This window comes from Podarcis muralis, chromosome 9 (genome assembly GCF_964188315.1).
Source record: "Podarcis muralis chromosome 9, rPodMur119.hap1.1, whole genome shotgun sequence".
Taxonomy (NCBI): Eukaryota; Metazoa; Chordata; class Lepidosauria; order Squamata; family Lacertidae; genus Podarcis; species Podarcis muralis.
In genome coordinates this window covers 78682877-78709978 of record NC_135663.1, presented here as the reverse complement: position 1 = coordinate 78709978, position 27102 = coordinate 78682877, and the positions used below count along the sequence as shown (strand labels likewise).

Here is a 27102-nt window from a genome sequence, read left to right as displayed (position 1 = left end):
ATGAGATCAGCCTATATGACCCATTTGGTGGAATTTTCATGTCTAAATTTGACGTGGTATCCAATGCCATTCTATAGGGCAGGAGTGGAGAGGGGTGGTGGGCTGAATCTTTAGGACACTCCCCACTCCAGCCTTGGTGGCCTCTGTGACTTATAGGTGGGGTTGCCCACCTATTGTTGTGACCCTGATGTCTAGTGATCCATTCACTCAGGAAGTGTGATCTGAGCCACTGACTATCTAGCATGTCCCTGGCATGTAACAGTTAACAAACTGGTTTGACGAAATCACCATTTGGTGAGTTTGGACAAAGCAACAAATTTGCTGCTAACCAAGAATGGAAATGTTAAATCTTCTTCCTATGCTTGTGAAAAAGGGTGTGGAGCTTGAGATTTCTGACCACTCATGCATGTAACAACAAGCCACATTTTTGTTTGCTACATCTGATCACGCTAATGTGTTTGGTCTCTCATTGCAGGTGTACCATTTTCATTTGAAGCCGATGGCAGTAATAAAATTATTTTAATGACCTCAGGCAAAGTGTCCTGCAGTGTTTCCTGGGCAGTTGGAGAAAACGGGATACCCTTAATTCCACCAGCATCACAGAAGAACGCTGGAATCTCAAGGTAAATGAACTTCAGCAAGCATTTCAGAAACATTTTTAGTATATGCAGTTAGATAAATCATTCTACGGGCAAGCAGTTTCATTTTAATATCTGTTTGGTCAGCAACATAAAGTAATAGAAACCCGTCTGCTCCCTATAAAAGGCATTTTATTTATTATGCATGATTTCTAATTCTAGTTGTACTCAGAGTAGGCCTGTTGAAATCCCTGCACTGACGTACATTGATTTCAGTGGGTCTTCTCTGAACATGACTAGCATGATAGACCACTATTCATCAAGAGAGCTCTAGGCACAACACATGGGTTTCTAGGCTGTCTCCATCTAAGCACTGACCAGACTCAGATGTAAATTTCAGCAGATTTCCGGTATCGTGTCCCTTAAGACCAAGCCTAGATATAGTTTGCTGGTGTTCTGCAAAGCTCAAAGTCTGTCCATTTGTCTCCCTTATGTTAATAATATAAGAGTTTTGCTGAAATTACAAAAAGTTAGGTACCTTTTTGCGTTTTTTTGGAGAACTACACAAAACCGTATTATTTTTCTTTACCTCAGATGAAGGGCGTTATATAAATATAATTAATAATAATAATAATTAACCCAATTAGGGAGTAGGGGGCGTATGCTGCCTCTTTTTTCACTGCCCCCCAAGAGTTGTCGGTTGAATTTGTGTAGTGGAGATTCCCTGCAGTTGCCTCGTCTCTCTGTAAACTTAAAACTTGCCCTTTATTTATGCCCCAGTGCGCAGGGACTCCTTAGGAGACAAATCAATACAGAAAATCTTCTTGGAGTTCTAGGACATTTTAGTTGTTGTTGTTGTTTAAGTTAAGCAATTAGGAATACTGAGAAGTGAGTTTCAAAATGTAACCTTTGGTGTACAAATAAGAAGGCAAATGAACTAAGTTTCCAAAGTACAGAAACCCATACCTGTTAGAACCATGGATTGTCGGACAAGTGTCACTTATCTGGTCCCAGAAAGAATAGGCAGATTTCTTTTAACTCTCTGTGTGTGGGTGGGTGTGGGTGTGGGTTGGTTGGTTGTTTTTAAAAAATATTACTAAATGTTGTCATTTCAGTGCTTTAAAGAATATTGATGCCATTGCATCAATCGGCACATCGGGGTTGACTGACATGAAGAAACTTTCCAAGTGGGTAGCAGAGGCAAAGCTCGATCCAAACGACCCAAGCAATGCTGCTCTGATGCAACTCATAAAGGTAAGAATGGCTCCGTGAAACATGGTGCTGAAACCTTGGATTTGCAGTCCCCGCTCCCTCTGCCTCTGGAGTTTCATAGAGATTTTCCTGCCCAGTGCTGAGAGAGCTATGCCGTATTTCCGCATATGGTTGAATAGTCACAGGTTGCCAGGTTGGGTTCTTGGTCTGCAACTAATTTTTGCAGAGGGGGTGGGCCAGAATGTTGCTCCCCTGTGTCCTCAATATCTCTCTTACATCTGGGTTGGCAAGGAGGTAGAAGGTGGGCCGCATCCAGGAGGAACCGTGTGCTGATTCCCAGTGCGGGGGGTGGGTTAGAAGCCACCTAAATTTGCAACACCTTTCCATAAACTTCACATTTATTGTTTAGGTTGCAACAAGCGGCGATGCTTCGGTTCCCGATTTCTTCAGGCTGGAGCAGCTGCAGCAAGAATTTAATTTTGTTTCTGATGAGGAGTTTGACAGATCTAAAAGATTCCGGCTTCTCCAGCTCAGAAATAGCGAAGTGGCTGAGTTTCGAAGTTATAAGTGCGTCCCATTGTTGGAAAGAGAAATCAGCGAAAGACTCTTCCAGGTCAGATGTCACCTAAAATGGTTGGGATTAAGTTCATCAGCTTTTGGATGAAGTATCCTCCTGTTAAATAGATTCACTGCTGCAGTGTGTAAAAAACCCAGTGAACCTCATTTTAGAGTGTTCAGAGCAGTACTTCCCAAACTTTGTTAAGACCACTGCCCCACTGGTTCCATAAACTCATTCCCAATGTCCCCTTACCATGTCCTATAAAAAGCAGCATTTAGTATAGTGGTTTGCCCAACCCAGTAAGGAAGATAACAGCACAGTAAAATTCAAAACAGTTAACAATTAATTGCACATTTATTAATTGCACATTTTCAAAATCCAGTCAAAATGATTACATTAAATTAGATTAATTCCACTGGGGGCAGGACCACCCACTTTGGGAACCGCTGGTTTACAGGATGGTGGTAGTATAATACATTTGAAGCAGAAAAGTCCAGGACTACATTTAAAAAAAAATCAAATCTGACTATTTACTTGGATCGCTAAAATTCTAGTTTCTTACTCATCTTTATCACTTGACCACCCTTTCATTGGTTTGCATGCATTTCTTGGAGGGTGTTTAGGGCTCCTTGCCCCTCCCTAAAAAGTGGGATTTTCTGTTTATACCTCAGGGTCCCTTTTAAATCCCTTTGAAGCCCCTTCTCTGCCTGACAGCACCAGAAGTGATGTAGAACATTTAAAGAGTTCGTGGTTGCTGGCATTTTCGTTTTAGGAGTACGAGAAAAGATTGCGTGAGAGGGATGTCGTTGATACTAAAGACCACCTGGATGCACACAGAGCATTAGTTGCAAAGTACCTCCAAAAGGTAGGAGGCAAAATAGAGTCTTTCTTTTTATTATGCACAATTGTTTATTTTGGCAAGAACTGTGCTGGAGTGTGTGTATTGAAGTCTTCAGCGGCCACCCTCTGTGGCTTCTGCACTCTGGTTCCTTCGATGCAAAGGGCCAAATTAGATGTTCATCAGGAGACATGTGAATACCTTGAAGGCACTTGCATACGCTCCCTCAGCTGTGACATCTCCAGTTTGATTCAGCAAGTTCCTTTTGGGTATCCTGACATTGTGAAACATTGCAAAGCTGCCAATCCAAAAGGATGAATTAAGAGATAACACCTGTGCGTCCAATGAGCTGTAGAAATCAAATGCTGAATACAGAGACAGTTATTAGTTTCTGCTTTGTGGTCTTGTTCCTTCAAATACAATACAATGGTACCTCGGGTTAAGTACTTAATTCGTTCCGGAGGTCTGTACTTAACCTAAAACTGTTCTTAACCTGAAGCACCACTTTAGCTAATGGGGCCTCCTGCTGCCGCTGCGCCACCACTGCACAATTTCTGTTCTCATCCTGAAGCAAAGTTTTTAACCTGAGGTACTATTTCTGGGTTAGAGGAGTCTGTAACCTGAAGCGTATATAACCCGAGGTACCACTGTAATCTCCCAATGGTATGTGTTTTTAGTTCTTTGGGGTGTTTTCCCCCATGAAAATGTGTACTGGGGGCTGTAGACAGGAGCAGAAGTGATAACCAAGGCCTTCAAAGCAGGTTGATTTCTTCCACCTGAATGGCGAATCTTATCTGGCTGTTGCTGATTATGCTTGGGGGGGGGCTGTTAGGCTGCTCCTGTTCAGTTATCTTGTTTGTAGGTACATACAGTGGTACCTTGGCTTACATACGTTTCAGGTTACATACGCTTCAGGTTACAGACTCTGCTAACCCAGAAATAGTGCTTCAGGTTAAGAACTTTGCTTCAGGATGAGAACAGAAATCGTGCTCCAGCGGCGCAGCGGCAGCAGGAGGCCCCATTAGCTAAAGTGGTGCTTCAGGATAAGAACAGTTTCAGGTTAAGAACAGACCTCCGGAACGAATTAAGTACTTAACACGAGGTACCACTGTACTCTGTTTTTAAAAACGATTGTGTACTGTCCTGCATGTCTTGTGGGTTGTTAGACAGCCTAAATAAACCCCCTAATTGGATGTTTTCAAACCGTGCTTAGGTTGGGTGGGGAGCAATCATATGGGAAGATCTGCCAGGTTGAGCGGTTTAGGACGCATTGTATCTCCAGCTCAGCCAAGCTTAGCTGGCGTTTAGTCCTCAGCCCGGTCTTATACCTCAGTGTAACTTGCTCATCCTGGCTTAGCTATGGCCAGTATTTAAGTCCCCCAAAGGGGGCATTCCAGGGATGTGGTGGTGGTGGGACCAAAGAGATGAGACTTAGGCTGGATCCTAAGTCTTGGTCATACGACCTGGCAACCTAGCATAAGATACTATTTTAAAGACCAATTTCCCCATCTTTCATTGCTTAGGCAGAGCAGGCTCAGTGCTGAGCGGAACTTGCCTCTAGTGTAACTTTAAAAATAAAGGACCCCTGACAGTTAAGTCCAGTCGCGAACGACTCTGGGGTTGTGGCGCTCATCTTTCTTTACTGGCCAAGGGAGCCGACGTTTGTACGCAAACAGTTTTTCCGGGTCATGTGGCCAGCATGACTAAGCCGCTTCTGGGAAAACCAGAACAGTGCATGGTAACGCCATTTACCTTCCCACCGGAGTGGTACCTATTTATCTACTTGCCCTTTGACGTGCTTTTGAACATCTAGGTTGGTAGGAGCTCACCCCGTCGTGGTGATTTGAACTGCCAACCTTCCTATCAGCAAGCCCTAGGCTCAGTGGTTTAGACCACATCGCCACCTTCACCATCTAAATTACACCAGCCTGCCTTACGCTCGCTTCTTGTGCATAGGAATCCATCCTTTGTCATGGCCAATGGCTAGTACAATAAAGTTATTTGATTTGGATTGGATTGCATCCTTGGTTTCAACTTAGCCTAACGATTGCTGAGGAAAAAGTAGTGAATAAAATGCATAAAAGTGTGTTTACAAAGTGAAATAGGTGACACTACACAGCCCACTAAGACGTCAGCTCTTAGCATATGCTTTGAGTTTGTGAAATAATTGGTTATGTAAGTACAGGCTGTAATCTTTGACCTGCCTTGTTGAGAAGTAAATGAAGATCCCTAGAATTCTACTCCAATGTCTTTTAAGTGATTTCAGATTCAAAGTAAGTTTTCTTTTCTTTTCAGGTTAGGGAATCAGTCATTAACCGATTTCTGATTGCAAGGCATCATTTTCTGCTTTCTGATCTGGTCAATGAAGATGAGATCCCTACTCTTGGGTAAGGAAGAAAATGGAAAGTTAGATCAGAACCATAATAATGTTCAAGTCAAACACATTTCTGTTTTATTAAGTTCTTGATTTGTATTTTCCCCAAGCTCTCTTTTCACCTGCAATTCCTTTTTGTCGTTTTAAAGTGGAAGATTTCTGCAAGGTGTCACAAACATCTCTGCAAGCAAATGATATCTGACTTTTACACAAATGTGTATGCTTTTGAAATAACATAGGGGCCAAATGCAGCCCTCAAGGCTTCTCTGCCTGGCCCTCAGGACTGCCCTCATCCCACACCCCTCCCTGCCCCCTGGCTGAGATGTGGCCTTGAACTGTGAGAATGCCCTCCTGCTTGCAGGAACCTGTGAGCTTTCCTTTGCGTGGCTGGAATGTCACCTGCTTACAAAGCTACAATAATTGCTCCAGCCACTTTTTTTCAGCCACCACTAGCCTGCAGCCAGTGCTCTGTGACTTTGGCCTAGGCTTGAGTTGTCCTTAAGAATCTCAGCGCAAGAAAAGGGAGTGGGGAGTTTCATGTGTTTTGCAATGTTTCAGGAATGACCTCAGCCAGACTTTGGCTAAAATACAGTGTTTTATAGTATTATGTCGCTGCCTTGAGCTAGTGAGGAGCTTACTAAGACTTGCATAGTTTTATTTATACGTTTAACTGGTCATCCATGCATGCTTAGGTAATTATTCCATACATGTAGATGTGACAGAAAACACCTGTCAGGTCGTATTTCATGCTACAGAAAAAGGCAACATTAGGCACACATGATTGATAGCTCCATTCCCCTCCCCCCTTCCCCCAAGCGGCTTGTAAGGAGAGCAGCTGAGATTTCACACACACACTTTCATTAACATGGGAATTTGACTATGATTCTTATTTGTTATTTCTGGGAAGTTTTCAGATAACTCGTCTGTTGTATGCATGCATTTGTTTTTGCTTGGGATTCTCTAGAGTTTGTAACATACAAATCCGCATAACTGTGTTTTATTCTTGGTTTTTCTTTTTGTCCCGCTTTGCCTTCTGTTAAGTTCTGATGGCCCAGGGTATGTCATTATGCATCTGTTAATTTCTGCTTCTCTGTTGCTGGTTGCTTTTGCTATGATACATGCATCCAAACAGGCATGTTTTGTAGAGTACTATCATTGCTTATATGCCATATGTATCATACGGTGTAAGCTCTTATTTATACCTTCCCGTATATATTTCCTGTCTGTTTTTCCTTTACTTTTTATGTCAAATAACATTGATAATTACCTTTTTAATACAAAGTATTTTATCATTTATTATAATAACAGAAAAAGTTACATGTGCAAATCTATTTAACTCTGCTTTTTATAATTAGCATTTTGGGACTCAGCCTGTTTAAATTGGCGGAGACAAAAAGACCCTTAAAACCAAGACGAAAAGAGAGGAAAAAAGTAACTGTGCAAAATCTCTCAGACGGCGACATAAAACTCTTGGTGAACATCATTAGAGCTTATGAGATTCCCATTAGAAAGCCTGTTGGGAGGTATGGAACTTTCTTTCCATTTTTCTTCACACACAAATTGTCTTTCCTGAGAAACATGTATGGGTTTTTTTCTTTGCTGTCTTTAGAAGGCTAATCAAGGTCTTCAGTTTCTGAGGATCCTTTGAGTAGATCACTTAGTCGATTGATTTTAAGTGTTTTCAGCACTATCTTTTGTATACTGTTTTGATGTTTTTATCAAAAAGGTATAAATTATTTATCCATCTCTATCTTAATGTAAATAAAGTACAAATCCCTTGGGGCTTCTATCTCTAAACTCTAACCCACACCAACCTCATAACATGTGAAGATAAAAATGGAACAGTTTCTTGCACTCTGAGCTTCTTGGTAGGGTCCAAACAATTGTGACCCCCTCCCAAAAAAAAAAAAAAAAAAATCCAAGTCATTTTGTTTTATTGGCTATTTGCTCAAACTGGTTCTTCTTCATGGTCCAAAAATGCAGTAGCCCTAGGACTGCAGAAGCAAGGGGAAGACACACGTTGGCATCTGCCACTAGCCAAAGCACCAAGGGGCACTAGGAGACTGCAGCCCCTGCCTGCTAGGAAGAGTCAGTGTGCAGCAGCTCTGAAAAAGGCAAATGACACACTAGGGTGGTCAGTAGGACAAGGATTGAAAAGAAAACTGATGACATAACACCACTATACAAACCAATGGTGCAATCACACCTGAAATAATGTGTACCCAGCCTATTTTGGACTGAATGCACCTTAAATTCCATGTTTTCTAAAATTATTTCCTTTCACAGAGTGTATATTTTGGGTGCATGAATCACAGGTTCTTTTCCTGGCAGAGAGTTGAGTGTGCTACACCTTTCCTAGTCCCCCGTTTCCATATGCTCTGTGCTCACTTACCCACTCTGAAAGATGGAGATGGGCATGGAAGAGACTTGATCTGGATTATGGCTATTCCTTCAAATAAGATCAAGAACCTTAGTATTTAGTGCTGCAAAGTCTCATTTATGAGAGGTGCATTTGCAACAAACTAGCTCCTGTTGTTCGGTCCCTGCTCCTGCCAACCTAGCAGTTCAAAAGCACGTCAAAGTGCAAGTAGATAAATAGGTATTGCTCCGGCGGGAAGGTAAATGGCGTTTACCTTCACTTAGCCTGGAATAACTGGCATGATGGATCCAGATAATATAATGATTAGGACAGATGTTCCTTTTACTCAGGGTCCCCTTGGCACACACTGTGGAGCTCTCAGTACATTGTTGAGTCTCCATGTCTAATGGCCTTTTCACAGTCCATACTTTGGCTTTCGACTTCTATCCACACTGACATCCTTTGTCCAGAACTGGCAGATCCAGACCATTGGCAACCAGGGTCTTTTCCTCCTAAGGAGCAGCAGATGGAGTACCTGTCTCTTAAAGCTGGTGGGGAATGCTCATCCTTTGGTTTCTGTAGCTTCCATCCTGATTTTAGTGTGGTTGCACCATAAGGTGAGATTTGTGAGCTGCCCATTTTGGTTAAAGGATCTACTCAGGCTTCTGAAACACTCTTGACAACTCCTGTATTGCTTACCTTGGCAATGTTATTATAGGAAGAGCATAATTCAATAGCATAGGGTAAAGGTAAAGGTACCCCTGCCCGTACAGGCCAGTCTTGCCAGACTCTAGGGTTGTGCGCTCATCTCACTCTAGAGGCCGGGAGCCAGCGCTGTCCGCAGACACTTCCGGGTCACGTGGCCAGCGTGACAAGCTGCATCTGGCGAGCCAGCGCAGCACATGGAAACGCCGTTTACCTTCCCGCTGGTAAGCGGTCCCTATTTATCTACTTGCACCCGGAGATGCTTTTGAACTGCTAGGTTGGCAGGCGCTGGGACCAAACGATGGGAGCGTACCCCGCCGCGGGGAATCGAACTGCCAACCATGCGATCGGCAAGTCCTAGGCGCTGAGGTTTTAACCACAGCGCCACCCGTATTCAATAGCATACATTTCCTTATATTGTTTGAATAGTAAGAAAAAGTGAAGACATCAAAAGCTATATAACATGCTAATTTTAATACTGACATATTATTGTTAGCAAGCCTAACAATATATTTATTATAGTTATATAAAAGTGTATTACAACTTCAGGCAGCCTCATTTTGATTGGAATTATATTACATCTGCAAGTAATGTTTTTAAAAAATCCCAGGGAAAAACATTGCAGCAGAAAAACATCTGCCCTGCAAAGCTTTCTTACAAAGGTAGTGAATTTTATATATATATATATATAATTTTTTTGCAGAATTATATTTTATTCAGTTTTCAGTGTACCTGTATTTTTTCATGGTCTTCTTGGAAATTCACTGTGATTTTAAAAATTTCTTCCTCTCTAGCAAGCTTCAGCAGCCATCTAAATCATCATGGTCCTTCAATGAGATGTTTGCTGCTTCTGCCTCCCCACAGAGCCCAACCCACAGCGTAGACTGGGCCTTTAATCAGGTAACACCAAGCACCAGCCAGACGCAAGTTTGGAAACTGCTCTTTCAGATCTGACTGTCAGTATAGAAAAAACCCCAAAACATTTATTTTAGAAATATATTTCATGAGTTTGCAGCTAATTTTTTTTTAAAAACATAGAAAAATGGGGTTTGTTGTCTCCTGTTTCCTTACAACTCCTCAAGGTAATTCAGTTTGGTTCCATATCTTCTTATACTAATCTGAAAGTAATGGAATATTTATCCTTTTCTGGAAAGCATAATACATACACTTTAGCAATAATCAGATGATTGGTAACCAATCCCAAGTCTATCTTTTAAGACAGTGTAATAAAATTATGGTGAGGTCCTTAGGGTTGGTGGGTCAAATTATTTCCAGTTTTTGAAAGTTTTCCATATGTTTGTTCTTAAGCACATTCTTTCCCATTTCCATTATAGCCTTTCTTGACTGGCACTTTTTTCTAGAGCCATGGTCACTATTGTGTCCGATTTAGTTTTGTTATGCAGGCAATTACAATATATAACTTGATAAAACAACTATTTATCAATAATTGTTCAGTGTACCTCTGTAGCAATGTATTAATAATAGTTATTACATCAATAATAAAATAATTTTAAAAGCCCCTTGAGAGTAAAAGGTGCGTCGTGGCTTACATGTTGGAAAGTTAATACTTGCCATTAAATAATTTGCAAGCATCCTTCTGCAAACTTTGGAAAAACGTGAGTGCTTTGTCTGTTTCATTGTAGGTCCTAGTCCGGCCTTTTGTAGAAGTTTCTTTTCAGCGAACGGTTTGCCGAACAACCACTGCTGAAGGACCCAACCCAAACTGGAATGAGGAGCTTGAACTTCCATTTAGGTATGAATGCATCTTCTGAAATGTTTAATTCTCTGCCTCATGGTATGACAAATGATAGCCTAGCGTGAATGTTTAAGTACTCCTCGCTCTCTGCATATAACTAAATAGCTAGCTTTTGACTTCTGAATTCAGGAACACTGTTGAGGCGGCAGGGTGAGGCCTCAAGCCTTTTTCTGATATTGGTGTCACCATTGTATGGTGGTGCTTGAGTCTGGCTTTCTCGCTGCCACCACATGAGGTCTCTGTTTGCACTTCTTTGCTTTCTCTTATTAAAACAGATGGCTTCCATTGGCTTGTCAGAGAGAAAGAAAAGATTTGTAGTTGAGATGGGCAGTCAATAGAATTGCCCCTTCCCCAGGCTCTGCTAATCCCAGTTTCAAGAGAAATGTGGTGGGTGGGCCCTACTCCATCTCATAAGCATTTCCGATAGCAATTCCATGAACTGCTTTCCATGAGGTCTGGCAAATGGAGTTTGCTCACCACTGCTCCTTCTTGGTCTGCAACCTAGCACTGATTATCAATGTGCTATGTACTGAGTAGAATAGGATCCAAAATGCAGCAGTCTGATTGGTCCTAGAATAATAGGATTCAGAATGCAGCAGTCTGATTGGCCCTAGAACAATAGGATCCAGAATGCAGCAGTCTGATTGGTCCTAGAACAATAGGATCCAGAATGCAGCAGTCTGATTGGTCCTAGAACAATAGGATCCAGAATGCAGCAATCTGATTGGTCCTAGAACAATAGGGTCCAGAATGCAGCAGTCTGATTGGCCCTAGAACAATAGGATCCAGAATGCAGCAGTCTGATTGGTCCTAGAACAATAGGATCCAGAATGCAGCAGTCTGATTGGTCCTAGAACAATAGGATCCAGAATGCAGCAGTCTGATTGGTCCTAGAACAATAGGATCCAGAATTCAGCAGTCTAATTGGTCCGTAGGAGCCACCCAATCCAACTCCAGATGGAAGTGAATCCACAGCCTGATTGGCCTACAGGAGAATCCCGGAATTAGCCAATCATGTGGGGCCCATTGCGTAAATAATGTATATAAAGCAGACATTTCGGGGGAACTTCCATTCCTCACCACTATGAGTTGAATAAAGAGCATGAAATCTACACTCGACTCCCAAGTATATTTCACTCCTGAACACAGGAGAACTTTTTCACTGGCTAAGTTAAATGCTTTTTTGCCATCAGCCTTTATGGAAAGTTAATCAGGCTACCTGAGCACCTGACAGATTGTCCTTATTAAAGCTGCTTGGTGTAAACGTTAGTTCAGGTGATTCTCGGCTGCAATTTTTGGCAGGGCATAAGAACCTGTTTCATTTCAGCTTGGGAAGATTCACTTGGAGTTTAATTTTATGTCAATTTTAATGACAGATTCCAACCAAGATCTCAGAAAGATTATTTCTATAGCCATGAAAATCAGGTCACCTTTGTTAAAGGGAAGATGAGTTCTGAGTAGATTATCTGTATTTTTAACTAGTTGGATTTTGTTATACTTTTGTTTGAAAAGCCACTTTTTGTTTGCGTTTATACCGTATTTATCGCTCTATAGGACGCACTTTTCCCCCTCCAAAAATTAAGGGGAAATGTGTGTGCGTCCTATAGAGCAAATGCAGGCTCCTTGGCTTCAGCGAAAGCAATGCGAAGCCTCCAAAGCGCAGAGGGAGCGCCCCCTCCGTGCTCCGGAGGCTACACGTTGCTTTCGCTGAAGCCTGGAGAGTGCCCTCGCGCTGCGCTCCAAAGGCTTCGGGGTTAGCTGCGCAAAGCCTCCGCAGGGCAGCGGGGTGCCTTCATCTGGAGGCTTTGCGGGCTGTCCCAGAAGCCTCTGCAGGGCACGGGGAGGCTTCGCACGAAGCTAGAACAGCTAGAGGGAACGCTGCACAGCGCTCCCTCTAGCTATTCTGGCTTTTGGATGGCCCCGCGAAGCTTCCGCAGGGCACAGGGATGAAGGCTCCCCATGCCCTGTGGAGGCTTCTCGCAAAGCTAGACCACCTATCCCGGCGGCTATCCCAGAAGCCAGAACAGCAAGAGGCTATCTCAGAAACCAGATCCCTCTTGCTGTTCTGGCTTCTGGGTTTCAGAATTTTTCCCTCCTTGTTTCCTCCCCCACAAACTAGGTGCGTCCTATTGTCTGGTGCGTCCTATAGAGCGAAAAATGTGGTATATATATTTTCCTTTCTGATGTTTATGGTCTATATACCAAATAAATAAACTGAACTGAAGGAAAGAGGTGGGGGGGAGCAGGGAGGAGTGAGAGGGAAGATGCACATAAACTGGAATTATATATGTATGATTGCAAATTGTACAGAGTTTTTATTTCAGACATTTCTCTCATTTTTTTATAATGTTGCAGAGCCCCAAATGGTGACTACAGCACCTCCAGCTTGCAGTCAGTGAAAGACGATATCTTCATTAACATTTTTGATGAAGTATTGTACGATGTCCTAGAGGTAAAAAAAAAACAAAATCTCAAGAGTTATGTTGACTGTGTATGCATAATAAGGAGGTCAAGGTATAAAGAGCCTGACATGTTTGCCCAAATGGAGTCCAGTGATGAAAAGCCTCTGGAATCCGCCCAGGATTCATCAGCTGGCTCCTTGTGGCCAGCCCATATCAGCTTTTGTGGGCTGAACTGTCAAGCACTGGTCTCAAGCAGAAGCCAACAAATGTTGGGCGGTCTTGGTAGCCAAGCATTAGTCTCTCAATCTGGTTCAGTCGCACTGTGGCAGTGCGACACAATTTGCATGCGCTTCTCACTGCAGACAGTATCTGATGAAGTGACGTGACACTTGCATTAGGTAGGCTGATGGACCACTGCTTTTGACAAATCCCACCCCCACCCTTTAGACCCAGATACATAGGTTTCAGTATAAACGCAAATATTTTCTGGCGTAAACCTAAAGGTGCCTATTTTAATTTTCTATAAGACATTTTGCTATTAAAAAATGAAGGCAGGCAGCTTGCAAAGGAGCAGGCCTTTGCTGCCTTAACGACAAGGTTTCTTTTGTGTGTGGCATGATTATTATCCAGAGCAAACTTACCTGGAAGGATTGCTCAGTGATTCTGACTTCTGGACGCCTAAGTTCAATGTCTAAACCACACTGGGCTTCTGCAAACGTTGCAACGTTTTAGCTTTTAGTTATAAATGCAAAGGAACTTACAAAGAGGTGTTACCATTTAAACGGCTAGTGTGAAGTACAAAGAAATGCTCTGCTCTTGTCTGGTCTCTCGTGTGTGTGTGTGTGTGTGTGTGTGTGTGTGTGTGTGTGTGGTGCTATAAGGGTAAGAATATTTTCTACCCAAGAACGCTTTTGCATCATGATGCAGTGCAGTTTGTGGAAGTCTTCTGTTTCAGGGAACGCAGTGAGGAGCCAGGGCACTGCTTAAAGCAGCTTCAGTAAAACCCAGAGCCACCTCATATTTTGACATTGCACAACCCCTGCAAAAGTTTTTATAATTCATCTCCCCCACACACACCCAAAATATCCTCCTCACTTTAATGGGGAGAATAATGCAACAATGCCGAGTAAAGGTAAAGGGACCCCTGACCGTTAAATCCAGTCGTGGCCGACTCTGGGGTTGCAGCGCTCATCTTGCTTTATTGGCCAAGGGAGCCGATGTACAGCTTCCAAGTCATGTGGCCAGCATGACTAAACCGCTTCTGATGAACCAGAGCAGCGCATGGAAATGCTGTTTACCTTCCCGCCGGAGCGGTACCTATTTATCTACTTGCACTTTGACGTGCTTTGGAACTTCTAGGTGGGCAGGAGCAGGGACCAAGCAACGGGAGCTCACCCCATTGTGGGGATTCGAACCGCTGACGTTCCAATCGGCAAGCCCAAGGCTCAGTGGTTTAGACCACAGTGCCACCCGCATCCCTAATAATGCAGAGTAGCTGTGTTGAAAAAGGAGAGGCATGGAAAGTAGCCACTTCATTTCTGGAAGAATTTGTCAAGAGTTTTGTGACTTTTCTTAGGATGATCGTGAAAGAGAATGCGGCGGAGTTCATACGCGGGTCGAGAAGCACTGGCTTGGTTCTGTTCGGATTCCATTTACAACCGTATATTTTCAAGCAAGGGTAAGTAAACATGAACAGGCAGAGGAGCATTAATGTTTTTCGAGCCTTAAGCAGTGAATAAAAAAAATATCAAAATAAGTCATCCTTTTTATTATTAATAAAATAATATTGTTGCCATTCGTGGCTGCTTATGCTCAACTGCATGGTGGTTTTGTTTTTTTGTTTTTAGATAGATGGTACATTTAAGGTAGATATTCCTCCAGTTCTTCTTGGATACAGTAAGGGAAAAAATCTTGGACTTGAAAGAGCCTATGATTCCATTCGAAATCTGAGTGAAGGATCATATCTATCACTGTTTATTACTATTGAACCCCAGCTCATTCCTGGAGAATCAGTTCGCGAAAAGGTAAATCTCTTCGCGTTTTACTTCTGGGCATGTTTTTAAAATCTACAGTATAGTTCACTTACCCCTTAACTGCTGAGCTTGACCAAAGGTAGTGGAGCCAATAGTCATATAAATGACCTGCGAGTTCCTGCTGGAGTGACTTACTTTCTGAGCCAATGTGTATACACTTATTTTAATAGACTGTAAGCATGTGTAAGGGCAAGTGGCAGTAAAAAAGTAGGAAATACATCACTTTTAGAACTAGACTGAGTGGAAACCTGATTAGCAATAAATAAGGTGATTTGCTTGACCAAATGCATTAATTAACTGTGGCAGTGCTATTGTTTGAAATAAATAATTGCAATTGTCACAATTCTGGCACTGCTGTTCCTTAAGGCTCTCAGGTGTGCTGTAAGGCGGGACATGGTGGATTCCTTCTTCCTCTCTTTACAGAGGTCCTAGAGAGAGTAGCTGACTGTAAGGAATTGAGCAAGCCAAGCATAGGGGATGAGCTCAGCTTACCTCTCCTCTCGACATCTATGGCAGTTTGTTAGCATGCATGCATAAATGCTTACATATATATGTGGCCCTTTACAAAGTAATGTAAGCAACAAAGGAAGCTCTTTAGATTTCACTGACCTCATTTGTTCTCTTTCAGAATCAATGTTAGCTAGTTTCCTTCAAGACAGAATCCAGACTCTTAAGAGTTAGAAAGGAAAGGATGTACCATAGACCCTGGAGTTGCAGCAAAAAGCTATACTACCAACCTTTTTAAAAGTAGTAGCTAGAACCAAAATTTCAGTCTGTTGGAAGACAGTTACTATCAAAATGCTAGCTAGACAGTGCTATTAAACATAGTAAGTAACTCAGAGTGAACAAGTCAGGTAAGGAATTTCACAGATCAGCTATTTATTGTGCCTTAAGTTGCTAAGATGAGAATAGAATATATTTTGCAGGGGGCGGTGGGTGTTAACTTCTTTTTTGCATCAGTTCTTTTAATGTGATTATTCTCTTTTTAAATCTTCTATCTGATAGAACCTCATAGTTTCCAGAAATTTCCAGAAGGTCTCTTCCCTCTAGTTTATGCAAGCGCAATCCATGCTATGTGTCATAGCATGGAGACCATGCAGAATACCTAAACCTCCCCCCACCCCTATTATTACTTCTAAGCTTTCCACTAATACAAAACAATTGGATGTGTGCCTGTATTTTCTCAGCTGCTTAACTTTGAGAGTCTTTCGCGTTGCATTTTTTTTACATTGTTCACACCTTTATCTCTTTTCTTGCTTACCTTCCTGAATCTTTGTAGATGAATGAAATGCTTAAGAAGGTACAAAATGTTCATACTTCTTATTTTACAGTGGTGGTGATCTGTTAGAATTGTTTAATGTGTCCATGGCCTAACAATTTTTGTTAATGTAGTATTTTGTCTATAAGGTGCGAATTAATATAGGGCAAATTCCTATGTGTTTAATTGTTGTACTAAAAAATGATGGGTGGTAGTTTTACTCAGAGTAAACCCACTGAAATTAATTGACATGACTAAGTTAGGTCCATTCATTTCAATGGGTTTACTCTGAGCAACAGTTGTTGCCAAATAATCTGTAAGAAACTGTTTTTAAACCAAAGGTGCAAACATTTCTGCAAAGTTTAGAGCCAGCTAGAAGATGGGAGTGATGAAATTGTGAGTGCTCCACCCCCCATGGGCCACCATGTTGCAGTGAAAGTCAGTCATAGAAAGGTCTCTGGACAATTCATGCTTTGTGCATCCCATAGATTCATCTTTTGCTGTTTGGAAAATTTGAAAAGTGTAAATTGGTATTTATTTTAATGGGAATCTAGAAAAGCATCAGTACCTTTTTAGATGTCTGGCCAGATAAATATTATATTATGATAGTTAAATATACATTTCCTTCCTTTTTCTGTACAAAGATGTATGGAATATGCCCATTCTTTATCTAGAATTACAGCACCCACTCCCTGTCAGCTGTTCTACCAGTTTATTCCTGACCACCTAACACCAGAACAAATTAGATATTACAGCGTTTTCATTGTGACTGGTAATACTGTACTTCCTGGTATAATATGGAATTCTGAGAGACATGAAAGTTGCACGCAAAAACCTTGAAGGCTCCATCTAGACAGCATACCCAAATCACAGTGTGTTATCATCTTCTTGTACTTGAATGGAGGGCAAAGTTGTCCTATTCATGAAGCGGGGATGTGGTGGTGGGAGGGAGAATTCATAAGCAAAATCACATGCACTTAACTTGTTTCCCCCCCAAGTTTGACACCCAGGAAGATGAACAACTTCTCCAAGCAGCTGAGACGTACCAAGCTGACTGTGCGCTCAAGTTTCCAGGTCGCCAGTGCCTGACGACTGTAATTGACATCAATGGGAAAACAGTCTTCATTACTCGATACATCAAACCTCTGAACCCACCAGATGAGCTCCTACGGGTTCACGCCGACAATCCCCAAGAAACGTCAGTAAGTGTTTCTCATGTGATAGAGGAATATGTTTTCAGTGATGGGTCAGAAAACAGGCTAGGAATCCTTACACAATCCAATAAGTGTGTGTACTGAGAGTTTGGTGGTTGCCATGATACAGTCAGTTAGGCTCTGGGTTTCATTGGCAGCTACAAGCGCCAGACTGATGGAGTGTTCTCTGCTTGTTTATGTGTAGGAGTTGGTGGCCCGCTATGTTGCCTTGATTCCTTTCTTACCTGACAGTGTATCATTTGCTGGAATCTGTGACTTGTGGAGTACATCAGATGTAAGTAAAAGGCTTAGATTTTTATTTATTTATTTTATCTACTTACTTATTTACAAAGTAATAATCATAAATAAATAAGAATGAAAATGTGCGAATTTATTGAATTGGCCAAATAGACGGCGGCAATCAGACTACAAACTAATCAAAATTTAAGGAAAGAATGGGTACGTTTTGATGAATATATGTTAAAACGATGTTCCAAAAGTGATGTACTAATATGTTTGGACTGAGATCCACAAAGTTAAAAGGAAACAGAGACAAGATTTTACGGTTAATAGCAATAATATACCGTTCAAACACAATTTAAAAGATACCGCAACAAAGCTCATAGTGCTAAACATGGGTGGAGGGAAGTCACAGAGGGTGATAAATAAGTAAAAGTATTTGGAGATACGTATGTTGAATGTTTTGTTAGAATGTTAAAAGAAGGTTGATCTATTTTTGTTCACATCATTGTAATACTCTGATATGGTAAGAACTAAATGGGAAAAAATGGGAAAAAAGAATTAAAATGTGCACTCCACCACCGAGACCATTCCATTGTAACTATCCAACCTCCCAAAATTTCAACACCCCTTGCAATGGTTTGACCCTTTTCCGTTTTAACAGTACAAATTCCTCAACCACCCTCCATATCTCCTCAAAATCATTTATCCTGCATATTCCCTGTCTTACCTTAACATGAATAGCTATATCCCACACCTCTTTATACAATTCTTCCATTTTATATTCTGCTTGCCCTTTCCACTTCCTAGCTATAATAACTCGTGCAGCCGTCAATAAATTTGTGAGCAATTCCTTCATAGCCTGTGAACCTCCCACCCCATCGTAAATTGATAATAATGCTACCTCTCGACTTTTGGTCAGCTTTAACCCAGTGATTTCTGATATCTCCTTAAAAACCCTTTGCCAAAAAATTGTACATATTTACACCCCCACCACAAGTGTAGAGTTCTTCTTAATGTCAGCTATCATCTATAGATTAATTCATCAGCTGTTGTAGTAGAGTCTCAGAACAGAATCAATAAACTTACAAGAATTTAAATTTTTGGGAGGGAAAATTGATAATTGATTTTTAAATTCTGTGGGGTTGGCCTTTTTGAGTTCATTGTGATTTTTTTTTTTTACTACAGAACTATCCTTCGGCTACTATGTGTGCCTAGAATGCACAGTTCAAGGTCCAGATTAGATAGAATGAAGAGCTAATTGCTGAGGCAATGAATCCTCTTTGAAAGGTTCTGGGTTCTTTATGCCAGAAATGCTCTTAGGCCAGAACCAGAATCTAATGCCTTAAATATAAATAGATCCCAAATCCTGTCATTAAGGTGAAGTTCCATATCAGAACTGCAGGCGGAGGTTCTTTCCACAGACATCTGAGAGACTTTATCCAGTCTGTTTTTACAGTCCACCTCCACAGAACTTTGAATTGTAGGAGACGAGAACATTGCATGCACTTCATTAACCTCAAAAGTTGCTTGTCTGCTTTTGTTTCTAGTTGTTTGGTTCATTTACGAACTAGAAAAATGGTGTGTATCTTTTTAATAAGAAAATGTTTTTCTTCATCTATATATTTATTTTTCATAGTTTTCATATGCCTTTCATGGTTCATAAATTAACCGTTCAAAATGAATAGAGTTTGGAGCAATGGTTTGCCAACTCAGACATCATGTAAAATCACAGTTCAGCTTCTTTGATTCTAGTTTCAATTGAGCCAAAATCTTTGGGGACATAAACGTATTTCCAGACAAACAGAGCCATACTTTATGGGAGGAAGATTCCTGAACAGTGCAGATAAACTAGAAACATTGGCTATATTGTTAAAGCAACTTGTTTGCTTGCATTCATTAGCAATTCCTTGATCTTTTGGCTGGAGATGAAGAAGAGCACGCTGTACTCTTGTGCAATTATTTTCTTGCTCTTGGCAAAAAGGCTTGGCTTTTAATTGGAAGTGCTATTCCTGAGGTAAGTCAGTAATTTATTTATACTCCCAACAAACTTCCACATGCCTGAGAATGCAGTACACACGCTGAATGAATTACATCACAAATAATGGTCAGATTTATATTGTAGTCAAACTTTTAAAGCAACTTTGTCGGACAAAGGCATGATGCAAGCAAAACTCTGGTTTTGATATTGTTGTCAATAAAAAAATTAGTGGTTGCAACTTAATCTTCTTCAGACGGAATTGAATGGTATTGCATGGATCAAATACCTGGTTGTACTAGACTAGGCTATTTGCAAGGACCCATAATAAGATAGAGATATTTTCCCCTGCTTCCTAATGCTGGTCTAAGTTACATGGCAAATTTACTGTTTGTTCTCAGCCCTACAAATTTCCCCAGAGAATATGTATATTTGCCTAGAGTTGAAGATAAGTACATAGTCCTCTCAGGTGTTCAAAGCACCTCACATTTACTATCTTCTTGTAGTTCTCAAATACACCCTCATAGGAGGAAGATAATACTTATCTCCTGCTGAGGCTAAGAGAGATGAGTTGCCTAAAGCCATCTTGTGAGTTCATGAAAGAGGAAATAATTCAAAACAAGGAATTATTGGTCTGTAGCTAAGAGCCTTATCCATTATACTTACAACACCCTGTTCACCCTCCAAGTTAAAACACCTTAAATCTTAGTAGGCAGTTTGTGCTTCAACATGAGGCCTGCTAAAGAAAAACTTAATTTTTAAAAACTTGGAAGTTTGGTACATGCAACCTGTTACAGGAATCCATACATTGTAGAATCTCCTAGATTTTACTCTGTGCAACATTTAGCAGCCCCTGCCAAGGCAGCGTGAAACTGCAAGCCTGTGAGTAATCGGAAAGTCCTGATCTTGCATTGGACAGAATTCATTAATACCAAAGGACTGGATACAACATATGTAAAATAGTATTGTTTCATTGGACAAACTTCTGTGGGCAATGGAGTAGACAGGTTTCCAGTTACATGGAATTCTTCACTGTGCAAATTGGGAAAATAGTTCATCCTGTTTAGCAGCTTAGCAAGAATAATATTTTTTCAGCCTATGAATTGCAGATATAATCCCCAAAGTGGGTGCTTGGTAGCCTTCACAGAGGCTACTGCAGAGAAAATGAGCTGAAACTTATATCACATACATCAGCTGCACCCACTACTAAGTTCTGAGGGGGAGGAAATGCATGTAAAATGTAAATATATTCTGCATTGGAAAAGCAAGGTTTGAAGGAACTTGACCATTATTTCCAGGGACCAACAGCATATGTACTAACTTGGGAGCAGAATCAGTATGTGATCTGGAATCCAAGTTGTGGCCGTTTTTATGGACAGTATGACGCTTTCTGCCCCTTGCAGAGTGTGGGCTGCCTCATTTCCTGTGACAACGTAAGTAATTCACATCTCTCTATCTGCCATTCTTTGAACTTACAAAGCTGCCTTATCGTGAGTCAGACCATTCCATGGGCCAGGATTGTTGAGTGATAGCAGGTGCTCTGGTCAGCTGTTCAAAGAGAGTGGGGGGAAATTCCACTGGCTCTTCCGTGAATCAAAGTTAACTCAAAACAGAGGGCAGAAGTAGTACTGATTTGTGGTTAAGATGAAGAAAGTAACTAAAAAAGTTCTCTTTCAGGTTTGGTTCAATATTCAACAATACGATTCTCCACCAAGAATAAACTTTGATGTCAGCAAACCAAAATTCTGGAAACCCTTTTTTTCAAGAAGTTTACCATTTCCTGGTCTCTCCAGTGTGCAGGTATTAAGATTTTTAATTTTATAGGGCTGCATAGAAATAATATCTGCATCCTTTCATCTGTATCTGAAATTGTTTTGACCTTAAGGGAGAGATTACAGGACAGATACATTAAAGAACTGTAACAAAATGAGAGGTAAAACTTATTTTGCTATTTTAGGAAATGCAATAATGAATTTTGCTTGCTTAAAACATTTGCATGTGGTTTGTTCCACAAACTGGATACCAATTAAGACTGCATTCCTACCTTATTCATAAGCATGGAAAATCAGAATGTTTCAAATAGCATTGCAAAATGCTTATTATAGTATGCAGATGCTTAAGCCTAGGATAACACTGAGATGATTTTGCAACAAGGAGATGAGGTAATATTTTGTAGTGTGGGAATCTTTCTTCTTAAGTATCCAGAGAAAAACTTCAGTTGCTATATTTGCATTGCCAACTTCTTACTATATACAGATTATTCCAGATAATCAGGGAGTTGGGAATCTCTCCTAAGTTTGGAGTCTAATGTCCATCAGAATTTGGGAACATCATCCAGCTAATGGGAGGGAATAGAGAAACAATCTGAAGTTCAGCTTTTAGCACAGTACTGAGAATCAGAGAACTGCAAGTTGGATGAAGATAAAAAACTCTGGCTACAGGGACTCTCTGGGGTTCCTGTGTAGGTTTGTAGATTCCCTGCTTGCTGCAAGAGTGCCCACTTTAAGGTGCCTACCACAGGTACAGTTCTCCAGTATAAACGGCCTCGGTCCAGTATATCTGAAGGAGCGACTCCACCCCCATCGTTCTACCTGGACACTGAGGTCCAGCACTGAGGGCCTTCTGGCAGTTCCCTCACTGTGAGAAGCCAAGTTACAGGGAACCAGGCAGAGGGTCTTCTTGGTAGTGGCACCCGCCCTGTGGAACACCCTCCCACCAGATGTCAAAGAGAACAACTACCAGACTTTTAGAAGACATCTGAAGCTTTTAATGTTGGATGTATTACAGTATTTTAATATTGTTTTGGAAGCCGCCCACAGTGGCTGGGGCAGCCCAGCCAGATGGGCAGGGTATAAATAATAAATTCTTCTTCTTCTTCTCCTCCTCCTCCTCCTCCTCCTCCTCCTCCAGGTCTTGTGGGCGGCAGTGTAGGTGGGTTGAAGTATCAGTATATCCCAGTACATCTTAAAAGCAAGATTGCATATTTCACATTATGTAAATACCGAATTATACCTTACCCCTTCATATTTTGTTAGCCTGACGAACTAATCTATCAACGGGTGGACAAGACAGCTGCCCTAGAACTGCAGAACAGGTACCCATGTCTATTGAATGTGTTTTGCAACTGCATTTAACCATGACATACATCAGATCTCAGGTGTATGGGGTTTGAAGAGGAGAGGCAGTACCTCTGGTCCTTCTGGGGTAGTTTGCCCACCTTTGGACCACATCAGCGAGGCCAAGGGTGGGGGGGGTCTTGTTATTTGGGCAGCCCAGCACCTCCATATACACACTCTGAAGAAAAATGAATGCCAGCAATATCAAATGTCAGTTCCAATTGGATATGAAATGCTTGGTGGTTCCAATTGTGAAATTGTTTGATTCATAGCTCTTTTAAGTTCAATACTTTATAAAGGGATCTGGAAAATTCTAGTGACTTGGACTACGGTACTTTATTATGCAGCTATTTTGGTTACCTTGCAATATATTTAGCTTGGCCCTCTCCAAGTTTGACATTCCATAACATCCTGACTTTGTTCTAACAAATAGCAGAAGAAAACTAGTAAGTCAGACGAGTTTAAAACTTTTATCCCAAGCATCTAGTTTTTTAAGGTAAAGGTAAAGGTACCCCTGCCCGTACGGGCCAGTCTTGACAGACTCTAGGGTTGTGCGCCCATCTCACTCAAGAGGCCGGGGGCCAGCGCTGTTCGGAGACACTTCCGGGTCACGTGGCCAGCGTGACAAAGCTGCATCTGGCGAGCCAGAGCTGCACACGGAAACACCGTTTACCTTCCCGCTAGTAAGCGGTCCCTATTTATCTACTTGCACCCGGGGGTGCTTTCGAACTGCTAGGTTGGCAGGCGCTGGGACCAAGCAACGGGAGCGCACCCGCCGCGGGGATTCGAACCGCCGACCTTTCGATCGGCAAGCCCTAGGCGCTGAGGCTTTTACCCACAGTCCCATCTAGTTTTTTAGATATAAGTTATTTTACCGGAGGAGCATTCAATAATGTAAGGCTTGGTCCTCCTCCAGTCTGAAATGATGCTTGAGAATTAGGTTTGCCACCTCAGTTTCTTACGTAAGCATGTTGTGGAGAAGTCATCGAAATACGGAATGCCTGTGGCATTTCAAATCTGGCTGTAATTGTGGCATTCTAAAGATCTCAGGTGGACGCAGGTGGCGCTGTGGGTAAAAGCCTCAGTGCCTAGGGCTTGCCGATCGAAAGGTCGGCGGTTCGAATCCCCGCGGCGGGGTGCGCTCCCGTTGCTCGGTCCCAGCGCCTGCCAACCTAGCAGTTCGAAAGCACCCCCGGGTGCAAGTAGATAAATAGGGACCGCTTACAAGCGGGAAGGTAAACGGCGTTTCCGTGTGCGGCTCTGGCTCGCCAGAGCAGCGATGTCATGCTGGCCACGTGACCCGGAAGTGTCTCCGGACAGCGCTGGCCCCCGGCCTCTTGAGTGAGATGGGCGCACAACCCTAGAGTCTGGCAAGACTGGCCCGTACGGGCAGGGGTACCTTTACCTTTTTTAAAGATCTCTAGTGTGCTTGTGAAGCCACAGTTGCACTGGAGCAGCAAAATTTCAAATGCAACTTTTGAAACATTTTAAAATGCAGACTTGAGAAGATACTGAAAGAAAAGATCATGGGTTGGAGGCCAAGACACTTGACACGTTGGAACAGATACTGTACCTCTACCCTTCGACACTTCTTACCTCTGCTGGAAAAAAATCAGGGCAAAGATGTAGAGGATGACCATCAGGCAGAATTACAGAAGCAACTAGGAGATTACAGGGTAATGTATAGAACTCCCTAGGGAACTGGGAGTTTAGTAACATGACTGGGATTATAGGATAGTGCTTCCCTGCCTACCCCCAGGGTGATGTTTGTATTGGGACTTAGCAGTAATTCACTCCGCGTGAATGATGAAATCTCTCCATTCTAGCTTGTGATACAGTGAAAGCATTTTGCTGACTTATTTGAAAGTAGTCTAGAAATGTGTCTCTTACAGTAAGTTTTCCAACGCGTAACAAGCTTTTCTTGCTGGGAGGGAGGGCATCAACTGGCCAGCAGCATGGGTGGTCCACCTGGGCAGGGGGAAAGTGTGCTACCTGCTATTGTACTACGACGACAAGCACAGAAGTGTAATGGTGAACAATGCTTCAATCTAAGAGAAAGGTAGCTGTCAAGATACCCCAGTCAACAGAGGTCTTCCCTAGGGCAGGGGAGGGTGGTCAGGAGGAAGGCATGCAGTTGATCTGTTGTTCTCCCAGTCATCTTGAGCCAAGAGATTCAATTTACCTTAAGTCAGACATGGCCAAACCTGGCCCTCCAGATGTTTTTGGGACTACAATTCCCATCATCCCTGACCACTGGTCCTGTTAGCTAGGGATGATGGGAGTTGTAGTCCCAAAACATCTGGAGGGCCAAGTTTGGCCATGCCTGCCTTAAGTGGAAGGGCTGGCCCATAATTGCAGAATGTATATGGTATCATTTCATTCATCGTAACATCTATAGTGGAACCTCGAGAGACAAACAGCTCTAAACTTGGAACATTTTGGCTCCCGAGTGATTGTTCCAGTTTTTGAATGATTTTCGGAAGCTGAACGTCTAGTGCAGCTTCTGATTAGCTGCAGGATGCTACTGCAACCAATCAGAAGCCACGCCTTGGAAGTTGAACGTTTTGGAAGTTTTCTTAGTGGCCAACTGAGTCCAGAGGTGGTATTGTGGGTAAATTGACATTTTTTTACATTTCCCCCTCTTACTTGCAGGTGTCAGGATTTCCTATCCACATGGCATTTTCAGAAGTTACACCTTTAGTGGAGGCGGTATATAGTACTGGAGTTCATAGCATTGATGTTCCAAACATAGAGTTTGCATTAGCTGTGTATGTTCATGCATACCCTAAAAACATTCTTTCAGTGTGGATTTATGTTGCTTCACTGGTTCGTAATAGGTAAGAGTTACTCAGTCTTACTTTTTACTTGATACTACTTCTTATGATTTTGTATTAAACTCTAGATCATTAAAATGTGCAGATTAAAATGCTGGAAGGAGTCTCTTAATTTGATCAGTTTTCTGCAGTGCCCCATTAAAGTTGAATAAAACCTTTCAGCTCCAGCCACACTGGAAATCATGTGCTCAAAACCCCTGAAGCCATGCTGTGCTATGTATTCACAATTAGGCTGAGCAGGGTAGCAGGTTGTTTTCCTGTAATTAAGAATTGCCATAGCAAAGCCAGGCTGCAGAAAACACTTGCGTACCTCTGCTAAGGAAATATGTAAGATGTTTAAATTCCTTCTGACTTACTGCCATGTCTGTATGGGTTACTCACTCATCAACTTGACATGTGAAATGCTCTATGAAATCAAGGTGGCTCTGGCACCCTATTTTCACTGCTCCCATATGGCAGTATCAGCACAGAAAAGGTATTTGCCTAGTCATGGCAGCATTCTGAAGTAAAACCAATTCCTGGCCCTCCCCCATATCAAGGAACATCTTCATATTTTCTACCCAGGGCCTCTGATGCACAAAGTGAATGCTGCTTTAGCTGGAACACAGCTAGAATGTAACAGGGCAGGCATATGATTTCTACATGCAGAAAGGTTGATAATAAGGACCATTTAATGATGCTACACAAGAGGTGGGACCAATCTGTCTATTGGTTTAACAGTGTCTGTACTGCAGGTACCTTTCCTGTTTATATGCTAACCATTAAAACTCAGGGTCAAGATACAAAATTAAAGAGATGGGATGAAACGTCTGTTACTGTCCCTAAATTTCATTCCAGTTGTGGCAGAAAGTTTTGTGCAAATTCATCTTCAGCTTAATGCCATACACAGTTGGAACTCTAGTTCACTTGATGTGCAAACACAGCAATTACTCGTACTGAAGCAGTACAGTCTGACCGTGTCTTGTGCGGAGGTTCCATTCCTGGGGTAAAACGTCTAGGGGAAAGCATGTACAGTGGTACCTCGCAAGACGTATTTCCCTATGGGCTTGCTTCGCAAGACGAAAACGCAAGTTTGTTTCCTTTTTCTTAAAACCGTTAATACAGTTGCGACTTGACTTCGAGGAGCAACTCATAGCACGCGGTGTGGTAGCCTTTTTTGAGGTTTTTGAAGTTTGGTGATTTTTGAAGCTTTTCCAAAACTTTTCCGAAACCGTGCTTCGCAAGACGAAAAAACTCGCAGAATGAATTAATTTCGTCTTGCGAGGCACCACTGTATACTCAAACCACCCCCCTGGAACCATTGTGCAAGCATGCTTACCTTTCCAGAGCCATGCACTGAGTAGGCCTTGCCCACCTCGCCCACCCCCCCCAAAATGCAGGGGACAACTTGGATTGGCCACAAACACTGGTTTGTTTTGCTCTTCTCCTGGGATGCTCTCGTGAGAGCACTGCAGAGCCTGATAAGCAAAGCAGAGAGCTTAAAAGCTTTGTGCACCCAAAAAAACTCTGCGCTAAAAGAATTTTGAAGTTGTCTTCCTTCCAGGCATTTATGTGATTTCAACCAACCTTCAACTGTGTTAAGCTGAAACTGCACACATTAAACACATGTAAGTTGTGGCCGTACTGCATTAAAAAGTTTACCAACACATTTAGCTTTCAAGTTGCTG

General features: G+C 42.1%; 1 protein-coding gene across 8 annotated transcripts in view; it reads left to right on the top strand.

Annotated features, from left to right (window-relative positions):
* The window catches only part of CC2D2A (coiled-coil and C2 domain containing 2A), a 51110-nt gene extending 24844 nt beyond the window's left edge, over positions 1–26266 (top strand). For 4 of the 8 annotated variants that reach the window (XM_077934507.1, XM_077934503.1, XM_077934504.1 and 1 more), the window contains 20 exons: positions 476–623; positions 1694–1832; positions 2200–2403; positions 3122–3214; positions 5483–5574; positions 6917–7084; positions 9420–9525; positions 10269–10378; positions 12737–12833; positions 14360–14461; positions 14631–14807; positions 16096–16116; positions 17073–17276; positions 17473–17562; positions 19411–19524; positions 20784–20918; positions 21163–21285; positions 22521–22579; positions 24100–24277; positions 25254–26266. In XM_077934507.1, the coding sequence (XP_077790633.1) occupies positions 476–623; positions 1694–1832; positions 2200–2403; positions 3122–3214; positions 5483–5574; positions 6917–7084; positions 9420–9525; positions 10269–10378; positions 12737–12833; positions 14360–14461; positions 14631–14807; positions 16096–16116; positions 17073–17276; positions 17473–17562; positions 19411–19524; positions 20784–20918; positions 21163–21285; positions 22521–22579; positions 24100–24277; positions 25254–25442 (2549 nt within the window). In that variant the 3' untranslated portion in view covers positions 25443–26266. The other 4 variants (XM_077934505.1, XM_077934509.1, XM_077934508.1 and 1 more) reach the window with 4 other exon arrangements.
* Positions 26267–27102: the final 836 nt, after the last annotated feature.